At 30.1% G+C, this 14,912-nt stretch overlaps 1 protein-coding gene across 4 annotated transcripts in view; it reads left to right on the top strand.

The window, feature by feature from the left end:
• Positions 1-3,215: 3,215 nt before the first annotated feature.
• The window catches only part of sdk (sidekick cell adhesion molecule), a 339,884-nt gene continuing 328,187 nt past the window's right edge, over positions 3,216-14,912 (top strand). For 2 of the 4 annotated variants that reach the window (XM_065510392.1, XM_065510389.1), the window contains exon 1: positions 3,217-3,797. In XM_065510392.1, coding sequence (XP_065366464.1) covers positions 3,641-3,797 — 157 coding nt within the window. In that variant the 5' untranslated portion in view covers positions 3,217-3,640. Of the gene's footprint in view, positions 3,798-14,912 lie in introns of all 4 variants that reach the window. The other 2 variants (XM_065510391.1, XM_065510390.1) reach the window with 2 other exon arrangements.

The following is a 14,912-nucleotide window of genomic DNA, read 5'->3' as shown; positions in this document are numbered from 1 at the left end:
AACCCATATATGGCCGACTAACTCATAAATGTCCTTAATTTCGAGTCTCCACATACCGCAGCTACTTCTAATTCACCTCTTCACTTTAGGAGAAATTTCTAGAAGATCAACTGAAAATTGGTTGCTGTGTCTGAATACTACCTTATGTACTAGTTCATCCACAATAAAATTGCTTGTAATAGTCCCGTTAAACACATATGAAAACGATTGACATTGAGGAATCTCTGACATTCCTGGAACAGACTTGTTGTGATATACACACCTGTCTGTGGCAGTCGATATAATATGAATCCTATATAGTATAACAACAATGCTAGTAAGCTGATCTTTTGAGGAAGAAATTGTTAATTCCTCTTATGCTGGTACGTTTACATACTCCTATTGTTTCGTCTTACTGGATTGATTTTCCATTTTGTACCTATCCACAGTAAAATACATATCGCCGTCATAACTTTCGCTACTGGAAAGTATATTGTCCATAATAACAGGTATCGATAACTAGTAGGATTCTATTTACTCAGCTGACTTGGAGTGACCAGTTCCACATTAGTTTTCTGAAAACCAGAACTTTTTGGCTTTATTATTCTTGCCAACTACCCGGAAAATGAGTGTAGTAGATTTGGGAACCAGTTTCGTTCTAATAAGTTGATGCAAACAGATATTTAATATACCAGAGATTCAAGAAAAATCCATCAGACTATCAATGTTTTCATACAGGAGGTTATAATTCTTTAATATTCATGAGTTATTTATGTATATAACACCAGTGTTCAACGTTGGCTTAAGATAAATAGTAGATCTATATATTCATATATTATCGTATGGTACCCTGCAAAATACCAGACAGTCCCCATTGTTGTTGGAGCTACTGTATTTGCTGTCTTAAAGTAATTGTTCGTGTTGAGTACCGAGTAATTTAAAAATCGCTCCCAATCAAAACATTGAATTTAAGAGTCATTAGTATACTCCTTTTTTGCCAATAAATATCTTTTTTATTCCTAAATATAATAATGGGTATTATTATCGCCAAGTTTCCATAAATGTTAACTTCCGTGATAAGAATTAATGATACAAAACTCATAAAATATGTCTGGAAATGGTCTTCCTACTTTTCGAATGTGGATTCCTACTCAGAACACTGTTGAAACAACGAAGAAAGTAGGTGACACTTAGGTTTTTTGGAACAGCCTCCCAGCAGAATAAGCAAAAATAATGAGAAAAGAGCGGGTTTTAATTACTGAAGAAAGAATAAGAAAATATGTTAAACTTTTAAAAAGTATTAAGGATTATCCATTGCGAATATTTACTAGAGAAAAAATATCTATGTGTCTTTAAACTGAATATGATATTGCTTTGAAGGGATATCACAAATGGCCTGCCTGGTTGCTGCATAACTTGGACCATATAGCCCTAGACAACCCGCAGTCTGCACTGCTTCTCCAGTATCGGTTAGTAGTGTCCCAGTTCCGCTTAAGTATAATTGGCTTAGTAAAACAACGGCACATTTTGCTGATTATAGATGGTCTTAAACCATATATAACAATGGAGTTAAGCCAATTTTTACAATCAAATATTGGGTGTATGACATAAAAATGAGGATTTTTTTTAAATTTTTAGCTTCAAGCCAATATCGTATAATCTGTTCCAAAGTGAAGCGTATCCCAGAGAGAGCGTTCTGCATCGATTACCACCAAATACAGAGAATTACTTTAGCGCCATGGATATTTGGCTTTTGTAACGCTTCGGGTTAACGTAATGGATAACGCAAGTAATGATTCGGTGCAAAAATTATTTTCTTTTATAGCGTTCAAGCATTTTTGGACATGCAAAATCGTCTTTCAAGGTCCTTCCCTGCTTTTGGATGAATCCTCCTTACAAGCGTTTTGAATATGCTGATTGAGTAGCTCCCAATGATTTTTAAAGCTCTTGTTGAGTTTGACAACAATCTTCATGCAGAAATGCCTCCAATTTTTGTCCAATCTTTGTCTTCCGTGTCAAAATCCCCATGATGTACAATGATCAATTGCTTCCCTTTTGATAATTTTAACGAGTACTTCATGAATTCGTGTTGTGTCACTAATTTAAATCACTCATGGAAATCACAATGATGGAAAGCCTTAAGAATTGGCAACTTAAACCGGAAATAATGTTATTTTAATATCTACTTTTTACCCATATGGTTCTTACTAAACTGATACATTCATCAAGAATGGATGTATAGTATGCTACGGAACTTTTAAAGAATTTTGAAAAATGTTTGCCGATATCAGCAATTTTAATAGTGTATAAAAACATTTACCCTATGTATTAGTCCGGCTGATGAAAAAAGTTACTGCGATATACCGCTGAAAATGTATGTATCATGACTAAACATAGAGATTACAGGATTAAAAGGTTCTTTATTTATAGTTTATAAATATTTTCTTAAAATAGCATTGTCATCAAAATAAATCAATTGTGGTTAAATTATAAAATTCTATGCATAAAAATTGTTTTATTATATAAAAATTCATAAAAATACGTTATATTTTAAAACATAATAATAACTCTATAATTATAATTTCCCTTTAGATTGGCATCCCTATAACATAAACAACACTCAACTAAAATGCCGCTTATTTCACTCAACTAACAGCACAAGCACTCAATTAACTAGTAACACACTCATTGGTAAAACACACTAGTACTCAGTTGTAATTTGTGTTTCGTTGTGAGAATGTCGTAGACGGGTAAATGGCGGCAGACGGTTAAACAATATTTCATGTTTTTTCTACAACACATTTCTCAACAAAAGTGTTAAGAAAATTGGCACAAAATCTAACAAATAATAATAATAATGGAGTGATTAATGAAAAGTAAACAAATAATCTATTTGATAATTATAAAATAAAAGTGTTTTTGAAAAGTGTTTCTTTCTAACGTCTGCAAGAAAGCAAATAAATTTAAAGAAGAATAAGAGGAATGTGCATTTAGTTTTTAATTATTGTGTCACTACACTAACAACAACCACAAGAAAAGTTGTTTAACCACTTTTAGTAAATAACAACAACCATTTCAAGTATTAATCATACATATGTAGGTACAACAACAAAAATAGTTAAATAAGAAAATACCTACAATACAACACAACTCATTAAAATAATAAAATAAATTTAATAGAAATTTTGAAATTTCAAATTGTGTGTAAATAATAATAATTCAAATTTGTGGCAATTGGAAAAATTTTACTTAGAAAATCCCTTAACAAGAAAAAAAAATTAACAAAAGAAACCAAAAAACTGAAGCCGTTTTTCTAAATACACGTTAATATTTCAAGTCGTCTTGTTGTTGTCGTATTAGTTCTTCTTTACCTTGTTTCTTTCTTTGTTTTTATTGTAAGAAAACGGAAAAAAATTGAGCGCGAGGCAGGTGTGTTTACTAGTGAGAAAAAGAGAGTCAAAGAAAAAAAGCAAGATCAGTATTTAACTCTTTTACTCAAAAGCCATTTTTGTTGCTATTGCCTGATCAAATCCATAAAAATGGGCAAAATATAGAAAAATTACTTGAAACAAAATAATAAAATAACAAAGAATAATTAAAAGTGTGTGTAAATTTTAATTACAACAATATCCTCAAATTATTTCACCACACATAATTAATAATGGAGGAACTTGAGAGGCGATTTAATGAAAATTTCTTCAAAAGCTGCCATAATTACAAGTGTTCATCAAAAATGCTGTCCAAATCAAAGATTAATTTGTGGATTATTTTAACAATCTTTGCGGTGCTGCTACAAATCAACAGCTGTCATTCTTTAGGTAAGCTAATTTTTTATACATACTTTGCATGCATTTTTAAGTGGTAGGAATTTTGTATTATTTTTTGTGGCATCTATTAGGGTGAATTTCTGGGAAATTTTTTATAAATTCATTCAATTTATCATTTTCTTATTTGATGATTTCTAGTTATTTTTTTTTGTTCTCACAGTGTAATATGAGTGATTTTAAATTAAAATTGCGATAATTAGAGATGCCAGAATTAGTATTTGTTAGTATGGGTTAAAATGGGATTTTGCATAATTTGGAATAAACTGAATTGTAAAATTTTCAAAAGTAAAATAGTTATAGGAATATTAGTTTTAAAAAAAGTATTTGTAAATAGAGAAGATTTGACACATTTTCTACTTTAGAGCTTTTTCGTTTTCAATTCGCCCTTATGTCGACTTAAGCTAATCTTACATATGACCACAGATAGGTATATATTGTCCGCCCCTTTTGTCGTATTCTTAGGCAACAATTTTGTTCCATTATCAAATTAACATTTTTTTTACATTAATATGAAACACTGATTTTTATATTTTTATCATAAAGTGAAGATCACTCAAGTGAAGTTACAAGCACATTTCTGAAAACTCACATCTTTTGAAAATTGTTCGTCTGAATGCCGTCTTTAATATAAAATTTATGGGAAGCCGGTTTTCAAAATATCAACGACCTTATTAAAAACCCTTCCGCAAAAAAAAAAAAAAATATGCACATTTTTATTCGAATCCGGTTTTTGACATACAAATTAGCTAAACCTTACGTTTATAAATAAATGTTTAACGAGGCCATATTTTTATTTATTTAAGTATTTACTTTATTTACTAGTGATGAAATTTTAAATAATTTATTTAGTGCTTTTTCTGACTCTAAAATGTGCGAAAATGCACACAATAGTGCTAAAATTATTTATTAGAAAATATTTAATAATTAACAACAAAAGTAGTTAAACATTTATATTTTAACGTTTTAAAAGACAATCAATTTTCAATCAAAGATTCGAAAGAAATAATTCCTAATTGTCTTAATTCCCTAGTTGTCCAAACGTATTGATTTCATTCCTGTAAGAATTCATTCTTTATATAATTAATTCATTATTGATTCTTTTTAAAGACAGTAAATTTTCAATCAAATATTCGAAAGAAATAATTCCTAATTAAATTTTCAACATAAAATTAACGAATTAATCCGTTGTCTTAATTCCCTAGTTCTCCAAACGTATTGAATTCATTCCTGTAAGAATTCATTCTTTATATAATTAATTCATTATTGATTCTTTTAAAGACAATAAATTTTTCAATCAAATATTCGAAAGAAATTAATATTAATTAAATTTTCAACATAATATTAACAAATTAATCCGTTGTCTTAATTCATTCCTGTAAGAATCCATTCTTTATATAATTAATTCCTTATTGAATCATTCAAGTTTTCTTTAATAAATGAAGTGAACGAATCAATTAGGGTTGTCATTCGATTAAAAATTATTCGCATAATCGAGGAAAATATATATTTTTTATTCGACTGAATACTATTTTTCAATTTAGAATAAAAAAATATTCGATCAATAAATGTCGAATAAATTCATTATCAAGTTGAAACTAAAATAATAGTTTATATGTATAAACAATAATTTGGTCAAAACTATTCCAAAGAAACAAGAAAAATAGTTTATAATTTAGTTTCAAGTTGGTTATATTGGACATTTTATTTAAACTAGTTTTGACATTCATTTTCCAATCGAAATTCGATTAATTAACTCATCGAATTTGAGACTAATTTGACATATGTATGTGTGGTACTTTTTGAGAAAACAATAATTGTTTAGTTATAAGATTTAATTATTTAATGTAAGGCCTAAACATTAAAGGCAGAAACAATATAGAAAGGCTTTTTGGTGGTGTTTTTTTAAGTCTAGATTTTTTGGCTAAACGAAAATCTGGGCCGATATATAAAACAAAAAATTGTTTCTACCAATGTCCGTTATATACTCTGAAGCCATCCAGCCGATGAGCTCCAAACCGGTTTCACTAGAAAGGTAGTTTTGTGAAAATGGTTTTAGAAACCTAAAATTCTGCAAAATGTCCATTGGCGAAGCCGTTTTTCGAATTTTCCCATACAAATTTTTTTCCCCAATTTTGAACTTTTGAAAATTTGTAGGTCTTGAAAAGCTGTGTGTAGACACCTCTCCCGATGTGTAGATCCACTAAGAATAGGTTTTTGAAAATTCGATTTTTAAGGGTTAAAAATGGGTAAAATCGGTATCTTTGAATCTCCTGAACTAATAAAAAAATCCAACGTAATCTGAATTTCTCCAAAAAAAATAAGTGAACAGGAGTGTGGTACTTCTTGATTTTTGTACTTTTAAGGGGATAAAAAGGGTGAAATATGTGTTTTGGTCCTTTTTTTTGTATCCCATTTCCTAGAAAAATTAATTTCAATGCAATTGAAGTATTTCTAAAAAAATTTCAAATGTATTTTAGCACTTTTTTGAAATTTGAAAATATTTGTTATGTACATGAATATGGTAAAAAAAGTTTATTATAAAACCCCTACATTAATAAAACAATATGTTATTTTTTACAGAGGACAAAAAAGGTACCAAACCGGGTCAATTACGCATAGTGCTGTACTTTTTGAAATATAATGGTTCCTGGACTAATGTCCTTTTTTCAACAAATAAACTAAATGCGTTAGTTTTCTTAGCGTAGTTGAACACGCTAGTATTTTATAAAATAATTCGATAATATTTTTTACTCGTTATTTGTTCGAATAATCGATGATATTTTAAAAATTAATCGATCACGAGAATAATAAAAAAATTATAAACTTTTATTTTATTAAAATAAAACTCGAATAATTGAGAACACGGGATATCACATATAAACATTGAAAGCTTTTCCTGAAAAACTCAATTTTTAGACTTAGCATAGTTTAGTTTGGGGGCGTCAACTTCTTAATATTTCAATAAACTCAGTTATGGAAAACAAAAAAAAATAGATTTTCATAATTTATTTTGGTAATCGAGCTGAAGCGTTAATGTTACTCAACCATCATAAAAAATCTGATAAATTTGTTTTGTAAAAAGTCTGACAATCCTGTCTGATACCACTTCAATTGCCTGGAATTTAAGTAAAAATTTAGACATTCTAAATATCAAATTGTTATCAATTTGATATTTATAATGTCTAAAAAAGTGAGAGTTTTTGCCGTATAGCTATTAAATTTCTAACAATACTTTGAAGACTGGGTAATCGAAAGCACAAAATCTAATTTTACTTCATCATTTGGGAAAACCAAAATATAAATTGTGGAAAAACTTAAAGAAAGCTTATCTTGAATTATCTAAATAAGTGATCTTCAGACAAATACTGTCTGATGTATGTTATGGCAAATTTGATCACGCCCTATTAGCAATTACTTATTAATAATATGAATCGGCATTACGAAAATACATAGCTTTAAAAATAAATAATTTATTGAGCTCAGATTTACAAAGTTTATAATTTGTTATTTATTTGCGATATTTCGCAACTCTAAAATTATAGTTTCATCACAATTTGTTTTCTCCCCCAATATTCAGTTTTCAATCTGGTATCTCTATTTTATTTTGAGTAATTTTTTTTGTTTTAACTGACCATTCCAGTTCTCTAGTTCTCAAAATTCAGTTAAACAGATTGATATATACAAGGTGTATCTAATAAGGTGACGTCGAAAAGCCAGCTGACTATTTTTTGCTCGATTTGTTTTTTCACTTCTAGCTGTCAAAGTTTGTTTACATTTCTTTATTAATTTAAATTAACGTTTTTGTTTCTTTTAATAAAAAATATAAAATAGTAGAAAAGTGAATAATTGACAATATAAAAGTGAATGGAGTACTTATTGAATGTAAATTTCACGTATTTATTTATTTTTACCCCTGTTTTTGATTTTTGCCGTCTTCTGTTGTTTAGCTGTTTGACAGCTAGCAAATAATTTTACAAAAACAAAGTACATGTTGTTTTTGGTAAAGTTGTATTTGTTGTAGAATTGGGTATACCTGTAAATAAATTTGCCTTGGATATATAAATTATTTCATTTGTTTTTTGATTCTATTCTGTAACGTGAGTAATTAAAAATGAAAATATTTAATATTTTGTTTATTATGCATATTTGTTTTTTGTTGTTCTCATTCTACTTCTCCTTACTATACTTTTCTACACTTTTCGTTGTTGCATGAGTATTTTGTTTTTTAATAAACACGTTCTTCTCATAATAACAAATAAACCAAATATAAACATCATTCATTGGCGATTTATCGCACATGTCTTTTAAACAACAGTTTGTGTATTAAATAATAAACAATAAAAGTGCAAAAAAACTACATACATTCAGGCATATAAACAAAAAATAAATCTCTTCATTGAATACGTACAATGATATTTTATTTTTGCTTAAGAAATATGTATGTTTTCCTTTTGCAGTATTCTTATTTCTTTATTTTCATACACAATAACAATTATTTGTATAACGAGGTTAGGCTGGAAATCTTTCTAGAGAAAATCTTATTGTTTTGCGTCAGTGGTTGGCACAAACAGAACATCTTAAATTTGTTCCCTTTATGGTGACTTTAACGAGTTTTGCACACATTCGTATGTTATACATTTGTTATCCCTAAAATACTCTATCTGCTCAAGTACCGATTTTAAGCTACCGTTACCCTTAAAATAACCTTTTAGTTCTATTACCGTTACCGCTAAGCTATTTACCATTACCGACATTCTATAAATAATAGCTCTGTTAATTTAATTTCCCAGTAAATACTTGAGAGAGAGAGAGTAAAGTAAAAATTTATAAAATTTGTCTCTCTAATATAAATTTATTCAAAGTATTGGCCATTGTTAGCTTGACTTTTTTCCATCTTTCTGGCAACAATGGATTCCGAGCCAAAAGAACTGCCCATCTTTTGAGGCCAAGAACGATTTAAGCCAATTTCGGTGAAGCGTATCCCAGAGAGAGAGCGTTCAAATAGTATTCGGAGGGGACAAGGTCTGGACTATAGTTATTAACAGGTATTGCATAATGTGGTCGAGCGTTATGATAATAGAATATTACATGTCCGGCCGTATATTCTGGGCGTTTTTCGGAAAATGCTCGCTTCAAACGAACCAGTAGCGTGCGGTATATGTGCAATGTGATGGTCTGGCCAGATTTCAGCAGTTCATAATATATAGGACCCTTTTGGTTCCACCAAATACTGATCATTACCTTAGCGCCATGGATATTTGGCTCTGGTGTCGATTCGGCTGTTTCGCCTGGCTTCAAATACGATCTCTTACGCTTCGAGTTATCGTAATGGATTCATTTTTCATAGCGTTCAAACATCATTTCGGACATGCAAAATCATATTTCAAGATCTCTCGGCATAGAATAAACGCATAGAACGGAAGGATGAATAAAATATTACTCTCTTTTCACACATACGGGTGATACAAAAACAAAATACATGCAATACATTCTCATGAATTAGGTTTCTGACAACAGACTTAGATTTTTGGCTCTCAGTTACCTATCTAGTTGTTGTATATATCTCTCAGTTTCAATTCCCTGCTTTTGGATGAATCCTGCTGCTCGCAAACGTTTTGAAATTGCTAATTGCTGCCAATGGTTTTGCAAGCTCTTGTTGAGTTTGACAACAAACTTCATTCTTGGTCTTCAAACTTTTTTGACTGGCCTGGACGATCTTTGACTTCCGTGTCAAAATCACTACTTCTGAACCTCACAATCCATCTCTCGCACGTTGAAACCGATGCAACACATCCACCATAAGCTTTGGTGAGCAATCGGTGTGCTTCAGCGGCACTTTTTTCACATTGTAGAAGTAAAGCAAAACTTCCCGTATGTACCGTTACCGTTCCCGAAAATAATCAAAATTAGCATGACCGTTGCCTATTAATCGTGTTGAATCGGTAGCCCACCCTGCATCCGAATAGTTGATTGCGTTTGGCCCCTGGTGGCTATGAATGCCGACCACTGATGTAGATAAATATATATATTTAACTTTAACAAACAATTAAGTTTAAATATTAACCCCCATTAACACGAAGTCTGGTTATGCCTTAACTAACAGTTATAAACTCGGTTAAAATTATTTTTGTATTAAAAATGTCAGTATAACTATTAGTTAAAACATAACCAGACTTCGTGTTACTGGGGGTAAGACATACATTTCCTACAATTTGAAAGGACTTTTTAGATTGTTGACTTGCATTTTGTGTTTTTTAAAATCGTTTTTTTAAATCTTACACAAACACGTTTGTTATACACTTTACACTAAAATGTGACCATCATCATTTCCAACAACAAAAAATGCGAAAAAAAAAACTTTTTTTTTATGTAAAACATTTAAATAAAAGCACGTGAATTGTCAATTGAATGTGTATATTTTTTTCATTGGTTCATTCATTCATTTATTCGTTATTTTGCAATTTTAGTTGTTCGTTCATTCGTTCACCGGTTTCTGGTTCTGCTGCTTCTTATTGAGTGTCAACAATTTTGTAAAATTCAATTTGTATACAATTTGGTTTGAAATGTCTACCTACTAGAGATACACTGTCGTTTGGTTTCTCTCCTTTTCAGTTGTATTTGCTTGCTGCCCGTTTTATTTGTTTGATTATTTAACACTGCACAATTCGCCGTCTATTAAGAGGGTATTCCGTGATTGCTTTTTATCTTTCTTTTTTTTTTTTGCCTTCAATTGTTGTTATATATTGTACATAATTGGCAACTTGTATACGGACAACTGTTATAATTTAAAAGCGTTTAATTTATTGTTGTTCAATATTTGTGTGGCTAATGAATAGTTTTCATTTAAATGGAATTTATCAATAAATATTATGTATTGTAATTGAAATTTAAAATTTATTTAATTTCCTAGTAACCGCAAATTAACCTTCAAATTATTTTTATGCCTAAAACTATTGTTTTCTGTTTGCGGCATGTGCAACATTTTTGTGAATATAAATAAAATATTAATACAATAAAACCAAACATTTTTATTGAAAATAGCAATTTTTCTTTATTAATGATGTTTTTAATTGTATTATAAATTTGTAATTAAACCTCTAGTTAAAATAAACATTATCGCATTAATTTTGAAATATTTATACTTAGTAATATAATACATAGTTGTGAGTGCAGTATTCTGCAATCCAGTAGCCGAATGGGTTATTTATTTATAAACAACACGAATCGAAGTTTATAATAATAAAATAAGGAAAAAATCACAATAAATAGCTGATCAAATTACAAGAGAAAGAAAGTTATATAAACCATGTTCTCCATATGCCGAACACTGTTTTGGATCGATTTAACTAAAACAAAGTCATCTAAAGTAGAATTTATTAGTTCTAAAATGTATTGGATCTCAATTTTCATAAAACGAACGAATGAACCTGCTTTGTTGAAAGTGTAGATCGGAATGAAATGTGTATTTATTTTGAACTCTTTATTGAGAGTTCAATGTTTGATCACAGTACGCGCTCCGGGGCTGTGATTGATTTTTTTTGTCATCAGTTTAGGTTTCTTATAGTGCATTTACACTTGTAATTTTAAAACTAGTTTATAATCATAAGCTACTTTCATAAACAATACCGTTTACATCAGCATAAGTGGTTTATTTTTGACAAGTCTTAAAACAGCAGACTTCAATACAAAAAATTTAATAAAAATATGGTTTGACTTTTTTCAAAAAGAAATTTTGAAAAACAGAGTTTAGTTTATCTCAAAAGCTAGTTACAAACCTGTTTTTGTTTTGTTTGGATAAACAAGTTTCTCAAACTAGTTTATCATCATAAACAACTTATAATAATTTTATGGCGTAGGTTTAAATGCACTATTATATCAAGAATTTCCATAGTTTTTTGCTTTACGGACCCTTTGAGATATTCATGCAGACCGCGAACTTTCACACATTCAAACGCTATCTATTTAATTTTAATCCATTGAAGTGAAGAAAGCTTCTCAAATCTGTGAACGCAAACTTTATTAAATGTTTTAAAAGTCCATACTACAGATTCCAAACAGTAAATACCTATTTCAAATCCCAACAAACTGGGATATAATTTAAAATGTTTAAAAGAAGGGCAATGCAATTTTGGAAAAAAAATGTATGACCTTTTCCCATCTTGATTCCGAGTCAAAAGTCATCTTCTGAGGCCAAGAACGAATCAAGTCAATTTCCGATACTGTGTTCCAAAGTGAAGCGTATTCGATGGAGAGCGTTCTGCACAGATCGAAGCAAATAGTAGTCGGGCGGGGTACTGTCTGGACTATAAAGCAGGTGAGGCAAAACTTCTCAACCAATTCATTCTATTGCAACAAGGTATTGCAACAAGAGGCCGACCTTTGTCATGATGGTATATTGCGGTATTATGTCTGGCCGAATATTCTGGGCGTTTTTTTTTGCCATTGCTCGCTTCAAACGAGTCAGTTACGTTCGATACAGGTTCCCTGTGATGGTCTAGTCAGATTTTAACACCTCGTAATAGATAGGACCCTTTCGCTCCCACCGAATACGGAGAATTACCTCAGCACCATGGATATTTGGCATTGGTGTCGATTCGGCTGGTTGACCGGGCTTCACATACAATATCTTACTCTTTGGGTTGTCGTAATTAATCCATTTTTCGTCGCAAGTAATAATTCGGCTCAAAAATGATTTTCTTTTATTGCGTTCAAGCAGCATTTCAGACATACAACATTGTCTTTCAAGGTATCCAGGTTTAAATTCGTATGATACCAACTTTCCCTGCTTTTTAATGAATTCTGCTGCTTGCAAACGTTTTGGAATTGCAGCTTGAGTAGCACCAAATGGTTTTGCAAGCTCTTGCTGAGTTTGACAACAATCTTCATGGAGTAACGCCTGCAATTCATGGTCTTGAAACTTTTTTGGCTGGCCTGGGCGATCATTGTCTTCCGTGTAAAAATCACCACTTCTGAACTGAACAAACCCTCTCTCGCATGTTGAAACCCATGGAACACATTCACTACAAGCTTTGGTGAGCAATCGGTGTGCTTCAGCGGCTTTTTTTTTCAAATTAAAGAAGTAAAACAAAACATCCCGCATACGACGCTTTGTTGGCACAAAATTCGAAATTTCCGAAGCAAATAAAACTCTGTTATTTACACTATAATGTTCAATAACTAGGTGAGAATAAATGACAGATATGTGCTCTTCAAAATGACATATAAGTCATTAAAAACAAAGAAACGCGTTCAAAAGATATGCCATCTATTATAAACACAAATTTCCGGAAGTTATCATGAGAAACAAATAATTCAAAAATTATAGCTGGATATCAGTTACGGAAAACAATTAAGAATATACTTATACTGACACTCAAAGAAGAAATATGGTTGTGGTGACCATAATCGAACAGTATTTTATGGTGCCAATTTATGTTAGAGTTCGTATATGACATAAAATAACATAATATGATCATACTTAACCATAATTTAAACCCTTGTTATAATTATTTCTTATTAGTAATCATAATATAATCAACGATCATATTATAATATTAGCATAACCATATTATGATTGTGTCCAACCATATTATGATGTAACCTCAACTATAATATGGTTATGTTCAAAACATGCATGATCATATTATGGTTGAGTACAACCATATTTTACTTAAAACATAGTGTATTTACAGATAAATCAATTTCTTGTTTTTATATCAACCTCTTCAATTTATTTTTATTTACCTACAATTAATTGCTCTTCCCGTCAAACAATTACTGAAATTTCCACAAACATCATAAAGTATTAATATTCCTTAATTGAATGCAAAAATAAATAAATGAACACATTTAAAAAAAAAATCTAAACATAGACACTCCAGTAAATATCAATCAATTAGCATTGTTGTTCTTCACCGCTTTTAACAATCATTCGCTTATAAAAAAAGCATTTTCATAAATTGCCATCCTTTTCCACCCGGCGCTTAGACGCCCGCCTGGTTTGAACTTAAATTGAACCATGACAGCAATTGCCAACAATTATCACTTCCTACCTCATAAATAATTACAAATTTAGAATTGTGGTTTTGAATATAAAACTGTTATTGTTGTTATATTGTTGTAATAACTTAATGTGTAGCTATTTCTTTAGTTGTTTTTGTTATTTTGTAAATACCGTTTGCTAATTAGCCCACAATATTTGTTGCTGTTTTTTTGTTTACTTCTTCTATTGTTGTGTGAAGTTTTAACTGTTTTGTTTTTCAAATTAATTTAAACATTTTCAATTTATGGCTTAATTGCATTGTAATGCATTTTTAAGGCAGTTTAAAACAATGATTAAAATTCAATTCAAATTCGTATGAATGTATATACATATGTATGTACGTAATCGTACTGCCTGATGCCTAATGTATGTAAATCAAATATTAATTTAACGGCTTTAGTTATTATTAGTGTTACTGTTATTATTATAAACTTTATAAATGTTTAGCATGTGTGCTTTAGTAGAGTATTTGTACGTGTATTGTATTTTATATTGCTTTGTTGCTCATTCTATGCATTTAAAGGGGGGTCAGACGGCATGTATTGCTTGTGTTTTGTGCCATGTATTGGGACATTTTTCCATATGTAAACATATACATGCCGTGTGATCCATATGAAACTTTGTGTATGTAAAATACATGTGTATTACTCGTGACATTTTTGGCAATTAGAGCATGTTCTATTTTCGTGTGTATAACAGAGTTGTATTTTGAAATACAACACTGTGTGAGTGCAAAATAAAAAAAACAAAACAAAAAAGAGTAAAGAAAAATCATAACAAAATAAATTTCATTGCATTAAATATATATATTGTGATTTAAAAATGTTTTAAATAAATATATTGTTAAAAACAACAAACATATAAACTAATAGAGGTTATGTCACATGCAATTACATATGTACGTTTGAACGTGGAAATTATGAATCACATGTATAACGTGAATTTTGACATACACATGGAATTCCATATGTATCGAATACATGTCCCAATACACAAGCAATACATGCCGTCTGACCCCCCTATTATGGAGGGATATATGCAAACATTTAAACAAATACTCCTCG

The sequence above is a fragment of the Calliphora vicina genome, chromosome 4, assembly GCF_958450345.1.
Source record: "Calliphora vicina chromosome 4, idCalVici1.1, whole genome shotgun sequence".
NCBI lineage: Eukaryota > Metazoa > Arthropoda > Insecta > Diptera > Calliphoridae > Calliphora > Calliphora vicina.
Note: the sequence above shows the minus strand (reverse complement) of the source record. Positions and strands in the feature narration are given on the sequence as shown.